This window comes from Mus caroli, unplaced genomic scaffold (assembly GCF_978045245.1).
Source record: "Mus caroli unplaced genomic scaffold, Mus_caroli_1 scaffold_4, whole genome shotgun sequence".
In the NCBI taxonomy this organism is placed as follows: Eukaryota; Metazoa; Chordata; class Mammalia; order Rodentia; family Muridae; genus Mus; species Mus caroli.
Window position 1 is genome coordinate 153,394,601 of NW_028227259.1, and position 27,586 is coordinate 153,422,186.

General features: G+C 47.3%; 1 protein-coding gene across 2 annotated transcripts; it reads left to right on the forward strand.

Moving 5' to 3' along the window:
* Nucleotides 1–545: 545 nt before the first annotated feature.
* On the forward strand, nucleotides 546–23,661 carry Alox5ap (arachidonate 5-lipoxygenase activating protein). Of its 2 annotated transcripts, XM_021163629.2 has the most exons (5): nucleotides 546–687; nucleotides 8,175–8,274; nucleotides 14,900–14,970; nucleotides 20,885–20,966; nucleotides 23,106–23,661. In XM_021163629.2, the coding sequence occupies exons 1-5, from the start codon at nucleotides 618–620 to the stop codon at nucleotides 23,266–23,268; spliced, it is 486 nt and encodes a 161-aa protein (XP_021019288.1). In that variant the 5' UTR covers nucleotides 546–617; the 3' UTR covers nucleotides 23,269–23,661. The 2 variants fall into 2 exon arrangements, with proteins under 2 accessions (XP_021019288.1, XP_021019289.1); XM_021163630.2 differs by lacking the exon at nucleotides 14,900–14,970.
* Nucleotides 23,662–27,586: the final 3,925 nt, after the last annotated feature.

Here is a 27,586-nt window from a genome sequence, read left to right on the forward strand (position 1 = left end):
CAGCATCAAAGAATACGCTGCACTTCCTTCTCCCTCTGACTCTGTGACTCCTGGAAGGTAACTCAAAACCATAGATCCTGGCACTTTGATGAATAACAATTAGAAGAGGAAGAATGAAAAATAAAGGCAGAAGAAGGAGGAGGAGCAAGGGTAGGAATGGAAGGAGCAAGAGGAGGAGAAGCAAGAGGTGGAGGAGCAAGGGAAGGAAGGAGAGAAAGAGAAGAAAGGGGAAGGGGGGGGGAAAGGAGCAAGAGGAGAAGTAGGAGCAAAGTGAGGAGGTAGAATAAGAGGAGGAGGGAAGGGGCAATAGGAGGAGGAGCAGGTGGAGGAGGGAGAGGAGCAAGAAAGGAGGGGAAGCAAGGGGAGAAGGTAGTGCAGGAGGAAGAGGGAAGGAACAGGGGAGAGGGAGGAGCAGGAAGAGGGGAGGAGCAGGAACAAGAGGAGGGGGAGGAAGAAGAGGGGGACGAGGGGAGGAGCAGGAGCACTGAGTGGCTGTGCTGGGGACCTTTGGAAACTAATGGTAAAAGGCAGAGCACAGCCTGGCACTTCCCCTTTCTGCGCAGGAAGGCTGAGGTGCTAGCACCAGCCTGGTTGTCTCTGGCGGGCCTGAAGCAAGCATGGATCAAGAGGCTGTGGGCAACGTTGTGCTCCTGGCCCTTGTCACCCTCATCAGCGTGGTCCAGAATGGTAAGGGCCCTTCCTCAGGGAGAGCAGGGGTGCTGGAAGCCAGGCACACACCGTTCTGTGCGCACTATGCACACGTCTGTATTTACTGCTGTGGACGTGAGTGTGCAGGGGTGGGTCCTGTTCTGTGTGAGTTTGGGGTTTCCTTCTCTCGCTTGAAGGGTGATGTCAGGTGTGTTTGCAGAGGACGGAGAGCAACCTGAAGGGCTGGTGAGAAACTTGGCCCAAGTGTCTTGGTGGAGCAAGGGTATGAAGGGTGGAAAGAGGAGGGCCAGCCTGGAGAGAGTGTGTGGGTCTGTGCTCCCCTGGACACCCGCCTGAATGAGCCAATCTGCAGCAGGACCCAGGTCGTATGTCGTCTCTGTCAGGCGAGGGGTAGTCTTGCGAGCTATAAAGGAGAAAGTCTTTATCATCTTTTTACTTCTGTACTTAAATAAGTTCTTTTGAAGAAACATCAAAGAACAATGCGTAAGGTTATTTTTGGTTTTGTTTTGTTTTGTGGTCCTGGGGATAGAACTCAGGGCCCTGCATATTCTCTGTACATTCTCTACCACACATCTATGCCCCAGCCTTTAGGTGTGCAGCTTGACACACACACACACACACACACACACACACACACCTGTCTGTCTGTCTGTCTGTCTGTCTGTCTGTCTGTCTGTCTGCCTGCCTGCCTACCTGCCTGCCTGCCTGCCTGCCTGTCTGTCTGTCTGTCAGTCATGTTCTATCCATCTATCTATCTCAACCTTCCTAGCCCTTTGACACAGTATCTCATGTTGTGGTGACGCCCAAGCACAAATTATTTTTGTTGCTACTCCATAACTGTCATTTTGCTGCTGTTAAAGATTGTAATGTAAATAAATACCTGTGCTTTCTGATGATCTGAGGTGAATTCTGTGAAAGAGTCATTTGATCCCCCAAAGGGGTCATGACTCTCACAACTCACATCTATCTATTTACCTATCATCTATTTATATATAAGTCCTATCTATTATCTGTCTGTCTGTCTATGTATTTATCTATTACCTATCATCTGTCTGTCTGGGGAAATGTTCCTGTTTCTTAGTATTGCCATCAAACACACACGCATGTCTGTTATCTATCATCTATCTATCTATCTATCTATCTATCTATCTATCTATCTATCTATCTATCTATCTATAGTTTAAGATAAATAATTAAGAGTTAAATAACTAAGCAGGACACAGATCTGTGTAGGGCTGTCACCTTAAAGTTCTGCCTGGAATGTTTCAGGCTGAGTAAGGACACAAGTGGCTTTGTGTTTTCCAATTTATTAAGAAAAATTGTGGAGCATCATGGCTTCCTGGTAATTGCTCACGACCCTGTACTGTTACACTTGGGATTTGGATACGCAACCACCTTGGGATGCTATGGTGATCTTGACTGTGGAGATGCTAGGATTTCTTTGACTGGGCACAGAGCAAGGCTTCCCTTTGGCCTCCCAAATCAGAGAGACCAGGTTTGGCACACCATAAGCATGTTTTTCTCTATGCAGCAACAGTGTGGAGTGCTCAGACCCAACCCTTTTCATGATACACCATACTTAATCAGCTTGCAAGCCGGAGAGGGAACAAGTGGCTTCCTTAAGTCATTACTTCCTCAAGCCACCGCTGTCTCTCTCATGCAGGGCTCTCTTGCCTCTGTGAACTGACAGGATAGAGTAAGCTACACACACCTGCAGAGGCCTTGCTTGGCATCAGATGGTGTCCAGGAGCCCTGATGGTGGGACGCTGAGCAAGGCTGTCCTCCAGGAACGGTGGCAGTGGAAACCCCCAGTCTGGGCAGGGCAGGGATAGTGCTTGCTCAGCCCTGGTAGGAGCTCCCCTCTCTCCTGCTCCTCTGTACCCTGCACTGTACCTGACTGGCATCGGTGCACAGTGAGTCATGCCCTCGCCCCTGCCAGTGCAGTTGGAACCGGCTTTAACAGGAAGTTCAAATTCACTTTCACCATTGTCCTCTCATTTCAGAAACACATCAGGGGGAAGTGGCAAGGCTCCTGGTTAGACTGGAGATCATTTTGTGTTAGGCACTCAAATAACCAGGTTGTGTCAGCAAAGGCCCCCTCCCTTATTCAGCCCCCATCAGTTGGGTAGAACAAAGTGGGGCCAGAGTATCACGGGGTCAGGGATGGCACAGAGCCCTCCCACCTGTGATCAGGACAGAGCCCTGCAGGAAGGCTTCACACAGTGGCTTTGGATCAGCGAAGCTCTCCTGTCAGGGAGGAACCCGAGCTCCCAGTGAGACCCGAGGCCATGCTCGAGGGCCTTCTGTAACTGTTGAAGATGCCTGTTTTTGCTACCAAGTATTGGACACTCTTTGTGTCTCAGACAAGGAGGTGCAGTGGTGGCTTCACACTCTTGGGGACTCTGAGTTTTCTGAGGATGGGCAGGGCCCAGCCCGCCTGATGTGACTTCCCCCTCTGCCCTCAAATACTCTAGTCATCACGATGACTGAATGTATTACCCTCTTCCAGTCTGAGGCAGCAGGATGCAGATCTGGGAGGGCCGAGAAACCAAGAAACCCAGTCCTGAGTCATCACAGACCAGTTGCTTTCCCCGCACAGCTGTCAAGAAGCTAAGGCTTTCTCCTGCCAAGGGACCAACAGCTTTGTCCTGAGGCAAACCTGGAAAAACCATGTACAGTGTCTGTAACGTAACTGTCCTGGCTAGTTTTGTGTCAACTTGACACAAGCTAGAGTCATCAGAGCGGGAGAACCTCAATGGAGAAAATGCCTCCATAAGATCTGGTTGTAGGACATTTTTTTAAATTAGTGATTGATGGGGGAAGGTCCCGCCCACTGTGGGTGGAGCCACCCCGGGCTAGTGGTCCTGGGTTCTAGAAGAAAGCAGGCTGAGCAAGCCATAGGGAACAAGCCAGTAAGCAGCACCCCTCTATGGCCTCTGCATCAGCTCCTGCCTCCAGGTTCATGCCCTGTTTGAGCTCCAGTCCTGACTTCCTTTGATGATGAGCAGTGATGTGGAAGTGTAAGCCCAATTAACCCTTTCCTTTCCTAACGTGACTTTTGGCCATGGTGTTTCATCACAGCAATAGGTACCCTGACTGTGGTCCCCGCTATTGATTTTTTGGTTTTATTAAGGTGCAAGAAAGATGCCTATAAAACCGTCCCACCATTCACTTTTAGTAAATCTCGCGGTGAATTTTGTGAACATATTGCAAAACAAGCTCTGTGTTAGATAGTTCTGCTCTTGACCATAGACCGCAGGAAGTATCCGAGAACCTTTAAGGAGGTTCAGGCTAAGCTGCGGCATTGAGCCGGTTATTGTATTAAGTGTATTTTTTGACTCGAAATTTTCCGGTTTAGGGTAGATTTACTGGGTGGAAAGTAACTCCACACAAGGGGCATCTATCCATGGGAAGGACGACTTTCACGGGTGACTGGAGGAAGATGGGTGAAGCAGAGCTGTCCTGGATATGGAGACAGCAGAGAAAGGCCACTCAAGGGATGAGAGAAACCGGGATGAGTTAGCATCCTTCCCCATCCTCCACCTCACAGCCGCCTCCTCCCTTACAGGGGCTCTTTCTGAAATGAGGACCACAAAGCAGTGGTTCTCAACCTGTGGGTCTCGACCCCCCCAGAGGGGTCACGGCACAAACACAGGTATTTACATTACAGTTCAGAACAGTAGCGATACTACAAGTATAAAGTAGCAACAAACATAACTTTATGGTTGGGGGGGGGGTCACCACAACAAAAAAAAACTGCATTAAGGGGGTACAGCATTCGGAAGGCTGAGAACCACTGCCATAGACAGATAGCTTCTGAAAACCCCACCAGCTCCTGCTGTGTTAAAACAGCCTCATAAAAGCTCTTTGTTTACTTTGCCGGCTCCCATTTCCTTAGTGATGAATTGAAATATCAGGGTTTTTTTTTTTCTATGTGATCTTGAGAAACTTACCGATCTCTCTGACCTCCCTCCACCCATGCAGTAGGTGATGATCCCCGAGGCTTTCTAGATGAAGGTCCAGGGTTTGTCAGGATCCCCTTTGTGGTGAATTCTGAGGAACTGTTTTGACAACCACCTGTGGTATTTGTCTCTCATTTGCTTGCCGGTTCCAGTTTAATATTAACAGCTAGCCAGGGAGAGGAGGACACATGGTCCTTGCCCGCGTGGCTTCAGGAGTTGCCTCGAGGTTTATAAGGAGTTAGGGAGACTGTCTGAGGCGTAAAGCAGGTAAAAGAGGGAGAGGCTGCATCCATAGATGGACTGAGGAAGACATGCTCACGTTTGGAATTGTGGGTTGGAAGGATTTGCAGGTAACTTTAGGTGACTCTGAGAACGGGAGACCTTGAGAGTTAAAGGGGTCAGGACAGCAGAGAACAAACAGACTTGAGGACTTGAGGACGGTGGGTGGGAGGGTTGGATCTGCACAGCAGGGAGAGGGTTTGTCCCTGGGGGAAAAGAAAGACTTTGCTTTTTGACCACAAAGGGGCAGATGAGGCTGACAGAGAGGTGTAGCTCAGTCCCGCTGCTCACTGATAACTAGCCTTTGGGTTCCATGACACCAGCCTGTCCTCTGTGTTTGGAGGCAAGAGAGGCCATCTTGAGTCCTGGGAAAGGAGATGCCTAGAGTTTCTATTATGTTTTCTGTTAGTGGAGACATTTAGAGCAGACAGTTATGTCCTTAAATGATAGCAAGAGGACAAATGGATGGACTTAAATGATAGCAAGAGGAGGGGCTCAGCTGGGCTGGAATTCAGCAGCTCTGAGCCTGAGCTCCATCCCCATCTCGTTGCTTTCAGAGCAGAAGGACCCCCCTCTTGAGAGAGTTCATGAGGAGTCAGTGACCCCCCCCCCCCCCAGTGTGGCAAGCTCTCTTCTGCATAAGCAGCCCTTTGGACATGCTTAAAATGGGCATGTTTCTACAAAAGAGTATTGGTGTGTGTGTGTGTGTGTGTGTGTGTGTGTGTGTGTGAGAGAGAGAGAGAGAGAGAGTCAGACACACACACAGAGATAGAGACAGAGACACAGACAGAGAGACAGACAGAGAAAGACAGAGGCAGACAGAAAGACAGAGACACACATACAGAGAAAGAGAGAGGGAGAGATTCAGAGTTAGAGAGAGAGTCAGAGAGAGACACACACAGAGACAGAGATAAAGACAGACAGAGGGACACAGAGAGAGGAACAGAGAGACAGACAGACAAAGACAGAGGCAGATAGAAAGAGAGAAAGATATAAAGAAAGACAGAGATGCACATACAGAGAGAGAGAGAGAGAGAGAGAGAGAGAGAGAGAGAGAGAGAGAGAGGTTGTAGCCTGGTCAGTAGAGAACTCCCCTAACCTGTGCAAAGTCCTAACCTTCTGCACTGTCCCTTGTATTGACAAACCCTCTGGATTCTATCTCCTACACTACTACAGCCATGGCTTCTGTCAGCTCTTGGGTTGGTTCTACCCATGCTGGATGCTGGGTTTGCCTTCTCTAAGCACCAGATGCACAAGAGACAGTTATTCTACATAAGCCCATAAGTGGCTCTATTTGTTCACGTCACACAGCTCCCACCAGGACCCAGCAGTTTCTCTAAACCAAATGGGCATTTCCAGATACTTGGCTTCTCTGGGTCTCGGCTCATGAGCCTCACTCTGGGCATCTAGTGCTCTGCATGTTGGTGAGCTCTCTCTCTCTCTCTCTCTCTCTCTCTCTCTCTCTCTCTCTCTCTCTCTCTCTCTCTCTCTCTCTCCTCCTTCTCCTCCTCCTCCTCCTTCTCCTCTTCCTCCTCTCTCTCCCTCTCCCCCCTCTCCCTCCCCTCCCTGCCTCTGAGTCTCACGAATCTCAGGCTGGCCCCAGACTCACTGTATAGCTGAGGATGACCCTGAACGCTCTGAATGTTCCTGCTTTTACCTCCCGATGTATCTGCAGGTGTCTGCCATCACATTTCATTTTATGCAATGCTGGGGATCAAACCCAGGTCTCTGCACGGGTCAGGGGAGTTTTATGTACTGGACAAGTGCTCTTCCTCTGGGCTATACCCCAGCTCCCTCCATCTCCTTTGTCCGTAGCTCAATGCACGGCTGTGTGCGTTCTGTTCCGTTCACCTGCTGTCTGTCTCCTGTTCTGCTATTATCTTAGTCTATTTTGTTTTCAGATGCAAGCTAACCACCTGGTTTATGGTAATAGATAACAGATATGTTATTGAAATAATCATTCACTGGGGCTGCAGAGATGGTTTGGTTGCTAAGCTGCTCTTGCAGATTGACTCCTTGCAATTCCCAGCACTCACAGAGTGGCTCACACTCAACCATCTGTATCACCAGATCAGGGAAATCTGATGCCCTCCTCTGGCATCCATGGGTACTGCACATGTATGGTGCATATACTTCCATGCAGGGAAAACACCCACATACATTTTTAAAAATTAGATTAATCTATATAATTGGGACATTATCCCTTAAAAATAATCATCCACCAACCAGCTCCACCCCTTTAGCGTCACTTGTTGATCTGCCCAGTCCTAATTCCTGTCTCAGTCTATCTTCTATCCGGAGCTGGACCTGCTGAGCTCCACCCCTTTAGCGTCACTTGTTGATCTGCCCAGTCCTAATTCCTGTCTCAGTCTATCTTCTATCCGGAGCTGGACCTGCTGAGCTCCACCCCTTTAGCTTCACTTGTTGATCTGCCCAGTCCTAATTCCTGTCTCAGTCTATCTTCTATCCCGAGCTGGACCTGCTGAGCTCCACCCCTTTAGCTTCACTTGTTGTTCTGCCCAGTCCTAATTCCTGTCTCAGTCTATCTTCTATCCGGAGCTGGACCTGCTGAGCCACAGACACGTGGTCCTTGCTTCTGGCCTTTGTATATGCTTCTCTGCTGGAGCACAACTGATTCCCCGCATACCCCCTGCTCCCTACAGCCACTTGGCAAATTCATACCTAGTCTTCAGATTTCATCTTAGGTATCATTTTCTCTGGACACCCTGTGACAAGACCAATAAATTAAGCTACTGTCTTTGACCCTTCTAAGCCCTGCATATTTAATCAATCTCCTTGGCGTAGAACATTCTGTAGAGCCATTTCTACTTTTTTTTTGGTTATCTATATTTCTTCCCTTCCCCCCTTTGGAGACAGGGTTTTTCTGTGTAGCCCTGGCTGTCCTGGAACCCACTCTGTAGACCAGGCTGTCCTCAAACTCACAGAGATCCGCCTGCCTCTGCCTCCAGAGTACTGGGATTAAAGGTGTGCACCACCACTGTGGTTGTCAATATCTTTCAACTGTGAGTTTCTTAAGGCAAATTGGTGACCCCCCCAATGCATCAATGAGGGAGCCTGATACATTCTTGGTGAGTGACGTTTCTGGTAGGGAGGATGTGGAAGACTGGACAGTAAATCCAGGAAGCATTGCAATGTTTTAGCAAAACAGTTAAAGAATGATCTCTCTCTCTTTCTCTCTCTCTCTCTCTCTCTCTCTCTCTCTCTCTCTCTCTCTCTCTCTCTCTCTCTCTCTCTCTCTCTCAGCGTTCTTCGCGCACAAGGTGGAGCATGAAAGCAAGGCGCATAACGGGAGAAGCTTCCAGAGGACGGGGACTCTTGCCTTTGAGCGGGTCTACACTGCCAAGTGAGTTTAAACTCCGATGCTGCTAAAATAATGGTGGGGACATGGGCATGACGGAATGAGACTATCCCCCATGCTATATCTGCCTCTGCCAACCTGCAGAGTGTCCAGGAGGCAGACTGCTGGATGCCCTTCCTCATCTTGGCGCACCCTAGTCTTAGAGGAAGGAAGTGTGGCGGGGTAGGGGAGGTGTGGTCTCTATGATCCAGTAACGCCCTGGCAGCCTTTTGTGCCTGCACTGACCAGTTTCCTGTGGGTGTTGAAGCCCTTCAGCTCAAGCCAGATGTTCACACAGCAGCTCAAGAAGTGTCTTCCACATACCACCCTGGGCTTGTCCAGTGGTGGTCTGGATGACGTCACTGAGTTTCATAACACGCAGGCCCCTTGAGCAATCAAACTGAGGACAGAAAGGCGGAGGCTCTGAGCCAGTCCCCTGCCCTCTTGCCTTGCCTTTTGAATAGAAGAGCTGTTGGGAGACACATGAGTGGCTCTGGAAAGAGGTTTGTGGAGTTCTTCTTGGCTTGCAAACCTGAAGTGACATGAATCAAACATGATTCTCCTTTAAGTCATCTTGGGGTCAGCTAGGCATACCTGCCGGCAGTCAGAAGGGCAGGCTCCCCGCTTTGACAGAGGGCTACCTTGAGAGCGGGTGTCAGTTCCAACCCCAGGAGTGAATTTGATTTTTCCCAAGGTACTTTTAAGGGGGAAACCATGGCCAACGATAATTGGACCAAACTCAGAGAGTTTCTCTGGGAAACTCCGAAAGCCCCTGAGGCCCCTTCCAGACGTGTGAGCAGCTGGATGGGGCTCCCACTTGGCTACCCTTGGCTCCCTGTGGACTGAAGGGATTGCGGCATGAGGATGAGACAGAGCTCACAGGCGAGCATGGCTTCTCCTGCATAGAGACTCTCTCTGTGAGGTGTAGGGCATGTGTACATCCCAGGTAGGGTCTTCTCCATTGAGGTTCCCCAGCTGGGGCTCCTTTTGTCCTTAAGCTTCTAAGTTGATGCCCGCCTCATCTGGAACACTCACAATCACCCTAGGAACCTCTTCAGTTCACTCCTGGATGCTCACTTTCCATCCCACCTGCCCACTCTTCCTTAGCAGATACTCCCACCAGCTTAAGGGCATCCTTTGCTGCAGGGTCCACAGGGAGATTTCTTTGTTACCATCTAGAGCTTGGCTTCCCTAATTGTCAATGTCAGTCTAAGGCATTCAAAGACTTTAAGAGGCATTATAGATCCATCTGAAGAAGAAGAAGAAGAAGAAGAAGAAGAAGAAGAAGAAGAAGAAGAAGAAGAAGAAGAAGAAGAAGAAGAAGAGGGAGATGACTATGTAGGTTGTCACCAATGTATTTGCATCATCCTTCTGTGGAGATAACACAAAAGGGTCCCTGGGAAATCTCATGAGTGGGAGATGTGAAGATATCTCTGATCAGGGGTGGGGACAAAATCGCTCAAAGAAAACCACCACAGACTCCAGCAGCGGGGGGTGAGCAGTGTCCCTCTGTGCAGATAATTACTTTCTCACAGTGACCCTGAGGTTTTATGGACTCCACCCCTCCCCCCGCCTGTGTGTTGTCCCCCACTCCCCACCCCCTGCCCACATGAACATTCTTAGAAGCTGAGTTTCCACTATACTGGCAATGGGCAGGGAATGAAGCAACCCTGGGTGACCTTGTTTCTCTTCTCTTCTCTTCTCTTCTCTTCTCTTCTCTTCTCTTCTCTTCTCTTCTCTTCTCTTCTCTTCTCTTCTCTTCTCTTCTCTTCTCTTCTCTTCTCTTCTCCTTTCTTTCTTTCTTCCTTCCTTTCTCTCTCTCTCTCTCTCTCTCTCTCTCTCTCTCTCTCTCTCTCTTTCTTTCTTTCTTTCTTTCTTTTCACATAGTTTCTCTGTGTAGGCCAGGCTAACCTCAGATGTGTGGTCCTCTTGCCAGTGCCTTACTCAGCACTGGGATTCCAGATGTGTGCCACTGTGCCAGGTTGTAGCTATCTCACGTCTGTCACTTGCCCCCAGGAGAGAAAAAACTTTGTTTCTACAAGCCCAGGGCTCCTCTGGCTGCTGGCCTCCAAATTGCAGAAGTATCTTAAGGCTGGTGGTTGAGCTGCATGGCCTGTGGGAGTGGTTTAGAAATTCTACGATGGTGTGGGGGTTCCAAGGGTAAGAAGATGTGCTAGGTTAGCTCTGAGTGATTGTTGTGTTTGGGGGAGCTGACCATGAGGACTTTGTAATGTATAGCCCTGGCTGTTCTCAAACTCACAGAGATCTGCCTGCCTCTGCCTCCCCAGTGTTGGGATTAAAGGCGTGTGCCACCACTGCCTGGCTTGTAGCCCAGTTTTCAAAATCCACGAGTCTTCATCACTCAGCCTTGTGAGGTGAAGGAGAATAAGCAGATAGGGAAGTCGTGTGTGGAGAGGTTGATGAAGGGAAGAGAGTTTTCGATCAGATAGGGATTGCTCAGACACTGTTGTGGTTCTGTTGAGGACCACTTCCTCCTTCAGTCGACAAGCACTTGGCCACGCCCATGGAGGCTGCGCAAGAGGCTGGAGATCTGTGTAGCCGGATACTGGCTGTCTGCCTATGCCTGGAGAACACCAGGAAGGCGATGATGATATTCTAACAGAAAGCCACAGCAACAATCTTTCCTCCAGAGCCCTCTAGAAGAGCCAAGAAGAGGTGGAGGAACGAAAAAAAAAGATTATTTAAATAGTCAATCATTTTTATTTTAGTTCATAGATGTCTTGCCTGCATGCATGTTTGTGCACCATGTGTGTGCAGTGCCTATGCAGACCACAAGAGGGAGTCAGCTCACTGGATCTGAACTTAACAGAGGCTTGTAAGCCTCACGTGGGTGCTGGGACCCAAACCTAGGTCCTCTGTAAAAGCAGCCAGTGCTCTTAACCCCTAAGACATTTCCTTATCCCAAAAGCATGCATTTAATCGTGATATTTAAAACTTAAGATGTGAAGTTGTACCTGTTCTTATAGAATGACAGTACTGTACACAACTTACCCCACAAACATATCTGTCATAAGCTGTAAAACCCAGATTTTGGTAGGATCATGGATATTTTGAAATCTTGGCTATGAAGGTCAAGTAATATCTACTGATGAACATAAAAGCCCAAGGCATGTTATTTTAGCATGAGCTATGATCGTCACGGGATATAGCTACCTTGAGAGGCCAGGGCAGTGGCTTAACAGATGCCCCAGCCAACATCAGTGCAGTTCAGCAGGTCAGACACCCTTGACTAACAGCCTGTCTGACCACCTGTCTTGCTCTAGGCTGCGTGGGAGCGTTTAAGATAAGATAAGCTGGACCTTGACTCTTTCAGTGCAGAGAATGTAGTTCAGTGCCTCTGGTCTTGGCACATAAGTTCAGCTAGTGAGTCTGTGTCAACGTTTGGTTAGTTGACGGCAGGTTCTTCCTTGTGAGTATGGGTAAGTGTAGCTGTGAGCTGAGACAGGTGTTCAGAGATGTGTGTTCCGCGATTCCAAGTTCATGGGCCATTAACAAATGTTACGGCAGAAAGGATGTGCTCCCTGTGGTACCCGAGAAGCTCCAACATGCTAAAGACCGTCTACCAAGAAGGGGTGTCATAACTAACCACAGGGGCTCCCCCTTCCTCCTCACTTTTTTTGTCAGAACACAGTCTGAGAAACGTCACGCTAATGTCACAATACTCCAGCCCCTCTTGGTGTCCACTGCGAGCTCACTTTTCAAGCAGGGTATAGTAATGAATAGGGTATAGTAATTTTAAGTCTGCAAGGAGCCTATTGGCTGGTGTCAATAATATGTCAACGGTGTCCTGGTATTTCGTTATCTTAACTTAATCCAAACAAACTAACAGAATTTTGAATTGTTTCTCTATTATATTTACAAAGGTGGGGGGAAAAAAGGAAAGGGAAGGTAGCCCCGGTCTCTCTACAAAACTGGCAGATCCTGGCACTTCAGCTTGAATAGAGCGTGGCGATTTTACCGCAAGACCAGCTGAGCAGATCCTGGTTAGGCCTCGAAGCAAGAGTCGAGATGGGTTTGCCAGTTTTGTTTTGAAGAAGAATAGGAAAGATACTAATCTCTTCAAACAGAAAAGAAACGTAATAGTAATATTTGGGGGGGAGTTTCATTCAGATATGCCAGCTCTACACAGAACATGTTTCATTTGGAAGAAGGTGACAGAAATACAGGCAGGACAGTGGAGGGGTGATGGAGGAAGACACAGGACATCAACCTCTGTCCTCCACACATAGCTGCTCGCATGCACGTGTGCACACATGTGCACACGGACATGCAGCTTTCCCCAAACCACAACTTCAAAACAAACAAAAGAACCAGGCTGAAGCAGGGAGACAGCCTTATCACTGGGAGCGTTTTGGACCCGTTTACTAGGTAAGGAACTGTAAACGGGCCACGTGTAAGGACCTCCTGCCCTTTGGAAGTCTGTGTCCACTAGACCTATGGAACTTGTGTGGATCCAGACTGCCAGACCCCATAAGGCCAGCACGGTTCTGCTTTGTGTACTGAAGTATTTTTAGCACAGCTTTCTGGGGGGAATCAACATTTAACATATGCCAATATGCAATATATGAACTCTATGGGGGTACTGTACCCATCCTCAAAAGAGCTGACTTCTTATTGGCTCTGAGACATGAGACCCTAGCAAGAAGCAGCGTGAACATTGCATTTTGGCTTTTAAATGTATAGCTCGAGCTATTAAATGTATAGCTTTGAACCCTGTTTACCAATGGCTCTAGGATTGCATCATGCACCGAACCACCTGGAATGCTTGCTGAGGCCTAGGTTGCTGTGGTCCTTGCCCAGTTTCTAACGCCACACACTGAGGTAGCACAGGCATTTGAGCATCCAGTAAATCCTCAGATGCCGTGGGTGTTGCTGGGATGGGGCCCACCTGGGAACCTCTGCTTTACACCACTGACTTAGCCTCAGAGAGGCACAGTTGCTGCCACACCCTTTAGTGAGTGAGGAAACTGAACCCACCTAGAGAAATAGCTTTGTTAAAGTCCTGCCAAGGACAAGGATGGAGCCAATCAGCCGTTCTTCACACAGTCTCATGTTGCTCCCCAAACACTTCTCATAGCTTTGTTCTGTTGCTTTGGCGTATTTACATATTTGTGAATTTGCATATCTACATATTTGCATATTTATTTCATTCAGTGGAAGGACTAGGCTGCACCCAAGGACACTTACTGTTTACACAGTGAAAGATCTCTTTCAGGGGTTTGGAGACAAGACTGGCAGGTGTGAATTTTGGCCTTCCTCAGTCCCCATCCCTAACTGGGGGTGGGGGGGGTGGGGGAATAGGGAGAACCCTAGAAAGTTATTCAGCTGCTGTAGGCCTTGGTGTCTTATCCGAATAGGATTGTAATTACAGTAGGCAGAATAACAGCCCCTACCTAGGAGACTGTAATTTCATTATGTGGAAAAATTCAGATTAGCTTTGAAAAAAAAAATCTCATTTGAGTCAGTTCTCTCTCTCTCTCTCACTTTCTCACTCTGTGTGTGTGTGTGTGTGTGTGTGTGTGTGTGTGTGTATGTGAGTGTGTATCAAGTGGATGTAGGTACCCAAAGATGCCAGAAGAGGGTGATATATTCCCTGGAGCTGGAGTTACAGTGGTCGTGAGCCAACAGAGATGAATACTAGGATCTAAGGCTGGGCTTCCTAGAAGAACATCATGTGCTCTGAACTACCGAACCCTTTCTCCAGCCCCACAAATAAAATCTTTTAAACAAGAAGGAGAAAGGTTTGACGTTAGAAAGGCTCACTGGCCATCCTGAGCTTTGAGATCAGAACAGTGCACCAGCCAAGGAATACTGGGATCCCAGAGTCTGGAGAGTCAAGGGAATAACCCTTTACCCACTTGAGCTTCAGAGAGGATGCAGACCTGGCCACACCTGTATGGTAGCTCAGGGAGATTCATTTCAGACTCTGGCTTCTGGAATGGTAACTCAATGCATTTGTCGTGTCTTAAACCACTGAGTTGGTGGCTACTCGTTACCTTAGCTAAAGCAAACCCAGAGTCATCTAGTTCAGTGGCAGGAATGTGGGACCCCTCCTGTAAGGGATGTCAGACAGCGGCACGGTGTCTGGGATACAGTGGCAGTATCCGCTGGGGAGCAGGGACGGTCAGGAACCTTCTCCCATCTTCTTTTGTGAATGAACCTTGGTTTCTTTAACACTTTGGGGATCCGTGTTTTCCACCCGCCCTGCCGCTGTCTACGGACACACTTTCCCTTAGTTGGGCATCTTCATCCTGCCGCTCCCATTCAGACGCGACCACACCTTGTGCCTGCATTGCTCACTCTTTACTCCAAGAAGTGTGCGGGCTACGCCCACTGCGAGAGCCCTGCCAAAGTGAGTCCATCAACACGCGTAGCCTCCAATCCGCTTTACCTGAGAGCAGAGTTAATGAATTCTGAGCATGCTTGTCTGTTACCGCTCTGTTGGACTCCGTTGCTGCTGGTCTGCTGTCTCTCTCCCGGTAGTCTTAAGAGAAGAGAGGCCTGTGACCCTTGCAAAACGGTAATTGCGAACTGGGGTTTCCAGGTAATTTTCAAGCTACATTGTAGTCACATGCTTTCTGATTTTTTTCCTGCCTTGTTTGCCCCACAGCCAGAACTGCGTAGATGCGTACCCCACTTTCCTTGTGGTACTCTGGACTGCAGGACTACTTTGCAGCCAAGGTAACAGGAGACTTCCCTCCCTTTGTGAGTTCTCTTTGTATAATGTGCAGCTCTCCGGGGTTCAAAGGGCAGGCATTTTGTTGAATAGCCTTGACCAGACCCACAGCTCTTATCCAGGATGCCCTGGAGAGATGAGAGCCCTGGGGAGGTTGAGTTCCGGGCATGCTCGGTGAGGGCGCAGCGTGGTGTGGTAATGCATTGCTAATGCTTGCTCCCTGGTGGCTGGTTGAGAGCGCTGCTCTGACAAGGGTGGTTTAAGGCTAAATGTGACTCAGAATCCGTAAGCAGGGTTAGCTCAGATACAAGGGCATTGTAAATGAGAGCGCCTGAGGGATCTATTTTGGGACTGCTGCTGCTGGCTTTTCTGTTAATAAGCTCCAGCGTGGTGGCTCTTCTCCGGGCATGCATCTACCGAGCGCCGGCTGGGTTCCAGCCGAACCTGGGTAATCAAGCTGCCCACAGCCTTGACTTCAACGAATCTGAAGAACAGGTTGATTCCGAGTGATCCTCTGCAATTAACGGAAACCGGAATAATATGCTTTGATCTCTGTTTGGAGACTGAGTACCGAAAGCCCTGGCTAAGACTGACATTTGCCTGGTAGTGACTCAATGTGATTGAAGCAGCTTCAGTGGCCCAGCAGGGCCCATACAGAGAGGCCAGAAGCAATCACTTGACAAACATGGGGTTATTATAATTTTCTACACTGCTCTATAGTGGATAATGAATTTCCCTGGGACCAGCGAGGACAATTTACCTTAGGGGAAAAAATTAGTTGTTCAGGGTTATTCAGTTGATGTGTGCCCTAGGCAGATCCAGAGTCTGGCCTTTCAGTTCTAAATCCTGGAGTTTTTCTAAGCATTCTTTTACTGTACTAACTTAGATTGTAAATACAGTTTGCATTTACTGTATGCCAACTCTGTCCTGATTGTATGAGGATTAATAATATACCAACGGACCATTAAAAAGTAGGTGGGTGGGGGCTGGAGAGGTGTCTCAGTGATTCAAGGGCATTTGCTGTTCTTGCAGAGGACCAGAGTGCAGTTCCCAGCACCTTTTCTAGGGAGCCTACAACTGCCTGTGACTCTAGCGCTAGGGGGATCTGACAGCCTCTTCTGACTTCCATGGGTACTGCGTACCCACCCCCCACCCCCCACCCCCGCCAAGATACACAGAATTAAAAAGTAATAAAAAGGAGTTCCTTACTGACATACACCTTTAATCCCAGTGCTCTGGAGGCAAAGGCAGGCAGATCTCTGAGTTCAAGGCCAGCCTGGCCTACAGAGTGAGTTCCAGGACAGCCAGGGGCTACATAGAGAAACCCTGGCTTGACCCCACACCCCCCAAAAAAAAACCTGTCTCAGAAAAATTTACCCCCTAAAAGAATCCTTTTAAATATTAAAAGAAGATAATTAGGTAGATGTTTCCACGAGTGAGACTCAGTCCTTTGGGCAGCAGAGACCACTGAAGAGACACCACACAGCCTCCCTGGGCACTTGAAGGATCTCAGTAGCTCATCATCCATTTTCCGTTTTCTACCCTGAGTGAGATTATAAAAATGGATGGGCTTGAAAAATCAAGTCAAAGAACACGCATTCGAGGAGTTATGAGTCTTGTTGGGTCTGAATGAAACGAGATAAATCTGCTGCTGCCTCTCCAGCTACGTGAATACAAAGGACGCCTGAGTGTGTTTCAGAGCCCTGGAAATTTACGTCTGTCAAAGCAAACATCCGTGTTGCCGGGGCTCAAACGCGTCAGCCAACTATAGTTGATCGCTGCCATTTTTTTTAATGAATACAGCAGATTATACAAATTGTTTGGGTGAAGGGAGCCCCAGAGACTATCCTGCTTCAAAGCTCTCACTCTGAAGACCATCCCAAAATCCGGATGGACAAAGGTCCACCCAGTATTCCCAAGCGGTCTCCCATCCAAGTACTAACCAGGCCTGACCCTGCTTAGCTTCTGAGGTCAGGCATGTTCAGGGTGGTATGGCTGTAGAGTAATTTCATCGTTTGTTAAAGCAGTCGTTCTCAACCTCCTTCCCCAATGTTATGAATCATAATGTAAAGATCTGTGTCTTCTGATGGTCTTTGGCGACCTCTTCTCAAAGGGTCGTTGAACCTCCAAAGGCTGGCGACCCACAGGTTGAGAACTGATGTTTTTAGAGACTGGGTTTGCTCCTGCTTTGTGAGTCACACGGCCCTAATCCCCCTCAGATTCTGAGGCTTAGGAGGACTCTGCTCTTCCCTGCAGAAGGCAGGGGATACGAACCCTTTCCATACCTGTTGCCTGTTAGCTTATGTTAAATTCCCACTTAAAGAGAAATGGGCCAACAAGACTCAGAACAGAACTGTCCAGATGGGAAAACATTATGCAAAGCAAATCACTAATTGTGACATAATTAATTGTGACAATCTTGTGCTTTTAGGAATTAGGACAAGCCTCAGAGGTTTTTTTTTCCTCCTCCTCCTCCTCCCCCTCCTCCTCTTCCCCCCTCCTCCTCCCTTATTTCTAGATTCTTTAAAACATGGTTAATTTTGTTTAAAATTCTGTGTCTGTGTTTGTCTGTGCTTTGTGTGCATGAATGCAGCTGCCCCTGGAGGCCAGAAGAGGGCGTCAGATCCAGGTTGAGAGCAGTGGGCTCATGTGCTGGGAATCAAACCCTGGTTCTGTGGAAGGACAGCAAGAGCTCTTAACAACCGAGCCATCTCTCCAGCCCATCTTTCTTGGGCCTTGATATGTTTCCTAGGCTGACATTGAACTCACGATCTCTCCTTAGCCTCCCAAGTGCTGGGATTACAGGTGTGAGCCATCCAGCCACCACTCCTAGTGTTTTGGGGGGTGGGGTGGGAGACTTTTGTCAGCCTAGGTTTTCTCACTGTAAAGTAGGACCATTGTCTACTTACTCATGTCTAAGCCCCTATGCTGAGCAAGGGAGGTGGTGTGCCTAAAGCCCCCCCGACAGGGTCTCTTGGCACATAACAGTTGAGCTTTATTGAGAATGTCATGGTGGTAGTTTAAATATGCTTGGCCCAGAGAGTGGCACTATTTGAAGGTGTGGCCTTGTTGGAGGGAGTGTGTCACTGTGCATATGGGCTTTAAGACCCTCATCTTAGCTGCTTGGAAGCTGCCTAGCAGCCTTCAGATGATGTTGTAGAACTCTCAGCTCCTCCTGCACCATGCCTGCACAGAGGCTGCCATGCTCCCACCTTGATGATACTGAACAAAACCTCTGTACCTGTAAGGCAGCTCCACTGAAATGTTGTTCTTTATAAGACTTGCTTTGGTCATGGTATCTGCTCACAGCAGTAAAACCCTAACTAAAACAGTCAATGTTTCTGACCCCACCACAAAAAGTGTTACTTTCTTTCGAGAAAAAGTTTATTTCAGCACACAATTCTAAGTTACACCCCATTACCAGCAGAGATGTCACAAGAGCCTGAGGGAGCTGGTCACACAGCATCTGAAATCAGGGACAGAGAGCAGCCATGAATGCATGTGAGGGTTCAGTCGCCTTCCTCCACTTAGATCCAGCCAAGGTACCCCTGTCTAGGGAATGGTTCTGCCTAAAATTAAAATGGCTTCTCCCCATCAAATAAATATCATCAAAATGACCTCCCAGAGGCTCACCTCCTAGGCAGTCTAAATTCTGAAAGGGAACAATACCTACCACAAGAGAGAAAACTTGTATTCTGTCAAGATGCAAAATGGAGAGATGGCTCAATGGGTAAGAGCACTGGATGCTCTTTCAGAGGATCCAGGTTCAAGTCCCAGCATCCATATGGCAGTTCACAACCATCTGTAACATTAGTTCCCAGGAAATCTGGCTCCCTCTCCTGGCCCCTGTAGGTACTGCATGCATGTAGTGCACAGACAGACAAAAACACTGGTACCGTAAAATAAAAATAAATGTTAAATAAAAAGTTTTTCTTCCATATGGTACAAGTTAACAATGGGCACTCTGTAAGTATTATTGATGCTGCTGGTGGCAGTGATAATAATGTTTTGAAATCAAATCAGAAAGATCTAGAAATCAGAGCCCCCTTTGTGATACTTGCGGAATTCACTAAACATTTATTTGATAAGTATTATTGAAAGCCTATATGTTCCAGGCCTATGCCAATTACAGAGGTGACCTGGGAAAGACAGCTGCTCTCATGGACCTTTGTTCTTTGCTTAGATTTCTCCTGCAAGACAGAGACTGGAAAGCTGCCCCAGTCAGCAGGTGGCTTTGGAGCCAAAGGTGCCTGGCCTGTGTGACGTTCTCACTCATGGAAGCTACTTTGGTGTTTGCATAAGGCTGGAGGCTTTCAAAGTGGTTTTTCTCACATAGTTCTATTTTTACTCCAACACTCATTCTTAAAAGATAGAAAGGCTATAACCAGCCTCCTCACATAGTAGGAGAGTTGCAACCAGCCTTTGCCCACACAAAGTAGGAGAGCTGTGCCCAGCTTTTATCTAAACATAAGAGGAGAGCTCTGATCAGACTTTCTACACACATAGTAGGAGAGCTGTGACAGGCTTTTATTCTCACACAGTAGAACTATGACAGACTTTTATCCTCACATAGTAGGAGTGTTGTGACCAACCTTTTCCCACACAGTAGGAGACTAGCCTTTGTCTATACATAGTAGGGGAGCTGTGGCCAGCCTTTATTCACACATAGTAGGAGAGCTGTGACCAGCCTTTATCTACACGTAGTAGGAAAGCTATGGCAGGCTTTTATCCTCACATAGTAGGAGAGTTGTGACAAACATTTGTCCATACATAGTAGGAGAGTTATGACAGACCTTTATTCTCACATAGTAGAACTATGACAGGCTTTTATCCTCACATAGAGGGACAGTTGTGACCAGTCTTTGTTAACACATAGTAGGAGAGCTGTGCCAGGTCTTTATTCACACACATGACCAGTATATCACCCTACTCATAGGATACTGGTGTTTTCAGCTCCCAAAGCTAAATTTAGGATTTTATGAGGGTGACTGGGGTGCTGTCAGCAGCTATTTATTTACCCAGAGATTGGAATGCAAAGAGATCTCCTTCCCTAGAGGCCGGAAAGTGTGTTTTGTGTACCAGAAACCCCAGGAACACAGAGTATCATCTCAAGAAAACCAGACTCAAAATTGGGGCTTTGGCTCAAGGTGTGAACCTTCCCTGCGTTCCTTCCCAGCTGATGCCCCATGCAACTCCCCCAGGCTGCCAGAGTTCAACTTCCCATATCCAGAGATAGACATGTTGAAGGATGCCCTACTGCTGGTACCTAAGCCAGCACGTGTAGGATGCCACAGAGCTGCTGAGACAATCTATTCTTTAGGCTCTGGTTCCTTCCAGTCCTGTGACTTGTTTTTGAACTGCTGCCTGTTTTTGCCAGTGTGACACAAACCTAGATGTATCTGGAAAGAGGGACTCCGAATTGAGAAAATGGCTTCATAAGTCTGGCCTCCAGGCACTCCTGTGGAGTAGTGTATTTACTAATGATTGGTGTCAGAGTACCCCTCCCACATGGCTGGTGACACCACTGGGCTGGTGGTCCTGGGCTGTGCCAGGAATAGAGCTGAGCAAGCCATGAGGAGCAAGCCAGGAAGTACTGCGCCTCTGTGGCCTCTGTGTCAGCTCCTGACTCAAGGTTCTTGCTTTGAGTTCCTGCCCTGACTTCCTTTAATGTAGAAGTGTGATGTGGAAGTGTAAGCCGAAAGAAAACCCTTTCTTTTCCAAGTTGCTTATGGTTATAATGTTTTAGCACAGTAACAGAAACCCGAACGAAGGCAGTTTGCTAGCCTCCACTTACAGAACCCAAGGTCTCTGCTGGATTTTGTGGTCAGACACCAATGACTTAACCACTGATACTGTTGTGTGAACAACTGTTTGGGAGACCGTGAGACTGACGTGTGTGTTTTCGTTTCTCCACTTTAGTCCCTGCCGCCTTCGCTGGACTGATGTACCTGTTTGTGAGGCAAAAGTACTTTGTTGGCTATCTGGGAGAGAGAACTCAGAGGTAGGTCCCAGGGTGCTATAGAACTTGATGTGACCTTTGCTTTCCCAGTAGGAGGGTGCGGAACAACCCTCTGACTGCCACTGAAGGTTCGCCGGGACCTCCTTGGATGAAAGGAGGACAGACTAAGATACCTCCCAGACACCTCCCAGAAATTTAAGGATTCTGAGAATACAGCTGGAGAGTTGCCTAGTTTTCCCGTTAAATTTTTCCTTCGCACAGCCTTGATTCCTAGGAGTGTTTTAGCACACTGGGCTGTACACTGCTTGCAACTGCACACCTAGCTGTTCTCTGTGGTGGAGTCTGGGGCGGCAATAACTTTTTAGGTAGGCCTGACTTCCCAGGCCTCTTGTGAATTAAGCATCTTATCGTCAAGAGAAATGAGAGCTAATGTTTGCATCTTATCATGGGTTCTTTTGGACCTCCAGGAGTGCTGAGGATACAAGAAATCTCCAAGCCCCGGACGACAGACAATCCTTGCACTGTCTAGAGTTGAGCTGCACCCAGCCTTCCTCAGCACTTGCCTTCCTTTGGCTATGCCCCACACCCCCACCGTTGCCCCTAACTCCCGACTCCCTGATTCCATCCTTGCAGTTCGCGTGTTGGGAAGAGTCAAAGTTTTCTGGACAGCATAGTCACTGTGGCATGTGCACACACACATCACCAGACAGCGTTACAGAATTTTAAGAGAAGGAGACCTAGTGACCTATACCCTCTGATTGTACCCCACTTCCTAAAAGCCCGTTCAGCTATGAACTGATGAGGCCGGTGCCCTCGTGATCCCAATTACTTGTTAATAGTGCCACCAACTGGAGACCCTTCAACATATGGGACTTTAGTGACATTTTCTACCCAAGCTGTTAGCCAGCTAGCAAGAGTGGGGCTTCTCGGCTTCCATTGTCCGCGTGTCACACAGGGAGCTTGTCGAATGTAGTGGCTGCATCCTGCTTTGAGAAGGACTGGGGGATTGGGGCTTCTGTTAGGCTCCCACCACATGCTGATGCTCTTAGTCTGCGGATGACAGAGTAGTGAGGAGGTTGGTAACCAACGGCTGAGCAAATGCTTGCTATGAGAGTTGAGAGCCTCTGGGGTTCCTTTCAACTAGTTAAAATTTCTGGTAAGGCAATGCGGGACTGCAGGACGCTGGCTTTGGCGCCCTCTATGACAGTTTGAAACAGCCTGTGTCAGCTGGAGCTCACCTGTCCCTCTGGTTTTGCTCTAAGCTCCAAATCAGGACTGATTGCCCCATGCCATTGCTGGTTCATTACTGAAATCTTATCATGACAAACCGTTTCACTGGCTGTTCCAGACCTGTCAGCGCCACTCAGATGGGCCCAGGCCCAGCAGCCAAGGGTCTTGCAGAGGGACAGAGGACATGGGTAGCCTTGGCACTCCATTAGACAGTCACTTCTCATGAAGAATCTCCTCCTAGCTCCAAATGATGATGCTCTGCGTAAAATATTTAGGATGGAAAGGGGAGGGGAGAGAAAGGAGGGGAGAGGAGGGAAGGGAAGGAGAGAGGAGGAGAGGGAAGGGGAGGGGAGGGGATGAGAAAGGGAGATTAAAGCTTCTTTCACTCCTCTGGGATGTGTTTCCATCACTGGGTACTTGTCTCTCATTAGGGCCAACCTCACTTCTTCCCAGGCAGCCTCAGGAGGGAAAGGTTGAACCCTCGGGGCGGAAGCACCTTCACCGGTGTATTTAAACCCTCTCCTGAGCACAATGTTCATTACACCCCAGCCTCCAGTGAGAGCCTTAGAGGCGCTCCTGACAGGGAACACCCTGTAGAGGGCTTAATGAGTCCACGGTGCTCCAGAGCCTCAGTCCGACTGTCCCGAGCGCAGTTAGGCCTTGCCAGCCTTCTGTCACCTGGAGTTAAGGACAAAAAGAGAACTCAGGGAATCCAGAGTCACTGAGCCCAAAGGATGGCAGGCTGGAAGGGGGGCTCCTTCACCTGGCTTTGAAGCATGCACAGTGCTTAATTACAGGAGGGGCATACCCATCCTTGCTTTGAAGTAAGTGGGTAAATAGAGCGAGTAAACGCGGAATAATTTAACGCCCCGTGTCTGGAAGTGGCGGCGTCACTGGGTGAACTGGGTGTCGTTTGTGATGCATCTACGGCCCCCCTCCCTTCTCTCGCAGCACCCCTGGCTACATCTTCGGCAAGCGGATCATACTGTTCCTGTTCCTCATGTCCTTTGCCGGGATACTCAACCATTACCTCATCTTCTTCTTCGGAAGCGACTTTGAGAACTACATCAGAACGGTAAGCACGACGATCTCCCCGCTGCTTCTCATCCCCTGATTGCTGGAGACAGAGAAGGACGCTCACCAGATCAATAGAGACGCATCATAACGCAACGCCGCGAAGGCTTCTGCTCCTCTTCAAGCTGTAGATGCTGTCAATCTTGCTGCCCTCCGGGCTCTGTGGCATCCGTTAACTTTGCTTTTCCGGGAAGAAAAATGTCTTGTGCTAGCTCCACCCCTCGAATGCGGCAGTGGCCCAGGATTTATTGTCTACATCCACCCTATACTTCTCCTGGCTTATCTTGCTTTCTGAAGGTGTCTTGTGATCAGACACGTGTTTTCCTAAAATAAAGGGTATAGACAAAATTTAAGCCCATGGCTCGGATTGGGGTGATATTTCTGTATTAGCTATTAGTGTTTCTTCAACCTACATGATGATAATTAAAATCACAATTTCTATATATGGACGCTAACGTCTTCAAGAGTCTTTTATTGACTGAGTACTTTCCCCGCCCCATATTTGGATTAGGTTGGGATCTTAACTCATTAGGATCATGCTCAATATTACTGCGTCATGCAGCTTACAATGTGCTCTAAGAGTTGAAGATAATGCCAGGCCACCAAACAAACATGACAAAATGGATTCACTGATTTTATATATATATATAAAATGCACATGCACACACATCTATAAAGTATATATATGATTTAGTACTAAATATATATCATATTTAAATTTATTATTTTATATACACATTTTATTTCAATATGTAAATATATAATATATTTATATAATATATAAATATATTTATTACTATATATTATATATTTTCTATAGCATGTATTTATTTTATAAATTTACTTCATAAATATAAATGTATTTATAAGATATATATATGTATATATATACATATACATACATATGTGCATATACACATATATATCAATATATGTCATATATCTAGTTGGTGAGCTTGCTAAGTTGTATCTGGTGGCTGTCTCACATTGGAATCTGTAGTCACTCAGACCAGAAGGCTGGATGTCTCAGCAGCCCCAAGCTGGTGCTGAAGGCCTGGAGGATTCCTGGAGAGTTGCTGGTCTTCAGTCTACATTTTGGATCCCAAAGAAGCCAGTTCTACTACCAAAAGGGATGCCACAGCCATGAGATAGATGAGCTTGCCAGCAAGAGTAAGAGCAAGCAGGCAAAAGGCAAAAGCTTCTGTCTTCCATGTCCTTGTATGTGGGTCTTCCCACCACAAATGATCCAATCAGGAAAATCCCTCACAGGAGAGCCCAGTGGCTTGGTTGGTTCCAGAACCAACCAATAACCAAGTTAGCTTGTCTGCAAATGGGTCTTTGTGAGCCTCTCATACATATACATTGCCATGCTTGGTTTTTATCCTGACCTCCATCCTCTGCCATTTCTTTGTCCTTCTTGCTGATTTTCTTTGTCCCCAAAAGTCTCCCTTTGCATTCATGTCACATAGATCTCCTTGTCCCTCTTATCTATCCTTCCTTTCTACCTCCTCCCTCTCACAATTGCACATCTATTTTTTCATTGCACACACACATGCATACACACACTGACAGACACATAGACACATACATGCACACATACAGATATACACATAGCACACATGCACATGTGTGTTCACAGACACACACATAGACACACAGACATGTGCACACACAGAGACAAACACACACACAGACACACGCACACACATACAACCCAGATACACACACAGACATATGTGCACATGCATGTGCACAGACACACACAGACATATACACCCAGACACATACATGTGTGCATTCATGTGCACACACAAACACACACATACACACATGTGCACATGCACACACACAGGCATATACAGAGACATGCACACACACAGACCCCCCCACATGCACACACACACACACAGACATATGCATGTGTGCACACATGCACACACATCTATAACCCAAGTATCAGAGAAAACACATGCTATTGTCTTCCTGAGTTGGCTTATGTTACTCTAGTTGAATCCTTGTTCCTGCAAATGTGACAGTTTCATCCTTGTAAATAAATTGTAATAAAATCTCATGTGTATATAAACTACATTTTCTCTATCCACTCATATTCTGGCTGTATGTTTTAGCCATTGTAACTGTCACATCAATAAACATGGGTCTGCAAGTATTCTGCAAGCATTCTGAATGACTCAGGGTCATTCAGGCACGAACCCACTGGTGAGGCTGATCAAATGTGATATATATAAATGTCATTATGTATATGACATTATATTACATATATATTACATACAAATATTACATATGTACACACACACACACACACTTCTCCAGTTTATATACCCATCAGACAAGACAAGGGTTCCTCTTTTCTCTGAATCCCCACCAGCATTTGTCTTAATCATTTTTTCTCAATGGTAGACGTTCTGATGCAGATGAACAGACATCTCAGAGCAGTTTTGCTTTTGTTTGTTTTTGAAAGGTGTGCACCACCACAGCTGACTTTAAAGCAGTTTTAATTTGCATTTCCCCGATGTCCAAGGATGTTGAACACAGTTTCAATTATTTACTGGCTATTTGTATTTAGTCCTTTGAGAATGAACAAATAGACCATTTATTGATGGGCTTGTTGGTGTTTAATTTTTTACTCCATTATAAACTCCAGATATTAATATCATATTAGGTATATATGTGTGCACAGCCATTCTATAGGCTGTGAATCTTTATTATTGTGAGTGTGTGAGAGTGAGTGTGTTTGTGTATGGTTGTGTGTATGTGCTTGTGCTGTGGTGCACTTGTGGAGGGCGGGGAAAATCTGGAGTGTGTTTTCTCTTTTGGCTTTTATGTGGGTTCAACAAATAGGGAAAACTTAACTTAATCTTTTCCATTTCATCCCTGTTACTTTATTTCTTTCTCTTGTTTTAATGTTCTAACAAGGACTCCTAACCCTGTTACATAAAGATGAAGCGAGCAGACACTTTTGTTATGGGGGTTTCAGTGATAGTGAGCCCCACAGGCTTAATTATTTGCATGCTTGGTTCCCAGTTGATGAAGGGTTTGGAAGAACTAGGAGGAGTGTCCTTTTGGGACGGGGTGTTGCTGGGCGTGGACTTTGAGATTTCAAAAAGCCCATGTCAGGCTCAGGGTCTCTCTCTGGCTGCTGCCTGTGGATCAAGGTGTAAAGTGGTCAGCTACTTTTCCAGCACCATGCCTACCTGCTTGCTGTCGTGTTCCCTGCCATGATTGTAAGTGTTCCAGCTTGGACATGAAGGTCTCCTGGCAGTCAGGAGCCAAGGAATACCATAAAGTCATACCTCACAACAAACCTCACAGAGAGAGAACTGGGAGGGAAATACCCAGGAGGGTGGCTGCCTCTGCTCAAGCGAGAAGCAAGCCTAAGGCAACATTTATATATGGTTTGGTGGTGGGTGGGTGGAGCTTTCCAGGGTGGCCTGGGATTGGAGCGATTACACGGCCCGATCTTGGAACAAGCTCAGGGATTGGTGGGATTTTTCCTGTAGGGTGGCGTCTGGCCACTCACCCTCTTTGGGGCTAGGAACTGTCATTGCAGGTGTTAGTGGCCTCTGGGAGAATCAGGCTTGACTGATGGAGCTGCTGGGGCAGGGCCTGGCTGTTCCTGTGCCTCAAGGAGTCAGGCCCAGCCTCAAGAGATGCCAGTGGCCAGAGTAGTCTAGGATCCCGGAGGCCGGAGGTCTCCAGGGGGGCAGGGCTTATGAGTAGTCTGGTTGGGAAAGCTCTGGTGCCAAGTTGGCATGAAGACTCAACAATGGTGAAGATGATGGACTAACCAAACCCCTGAAACTGTAAGAAAGCCCTTGATTAAATGCTTCTTTTTATGAGTTGCCTTGGCCATGGGATCTATTTGGAGCAACAGAATAGTAAGGATGACACTTATCTCCGTTCCAATTTTATAAGAAATGCTTTTATTTCTTAATCCATTCACTGTAATGTTGGGCATATGTTTACATATGTAATCTTTCTTTTTGAAGTATATTTCTTTCGTTTCTAGTTTCTTCAAGGCTTTTTTTTTATCATAAAATGATGAATTTTGTCAAGGGTTTTTTTCTACATTTCTTGAGAAGATCATGTGATTTCTGTCTTTAAATCTATTTGTCTGTTGTATTACATTGATTTATGGTGAACCATCCTTAAACTCCTGGGGTGAAACCAATTTGGCTATCATATATGTTCTTCCAAAGGCGTTATTGAGCTCAGTTTGCAAGGGCTTACTGAGAAATTTTGGGTCTATGTTTCCCAATAGAATTGATCTATAATTCGTTTTCATTTATTGGTTGTTGGAGGTATTGTTTCCGTATTTGGTTTTGGTATTAGAGTAAAAC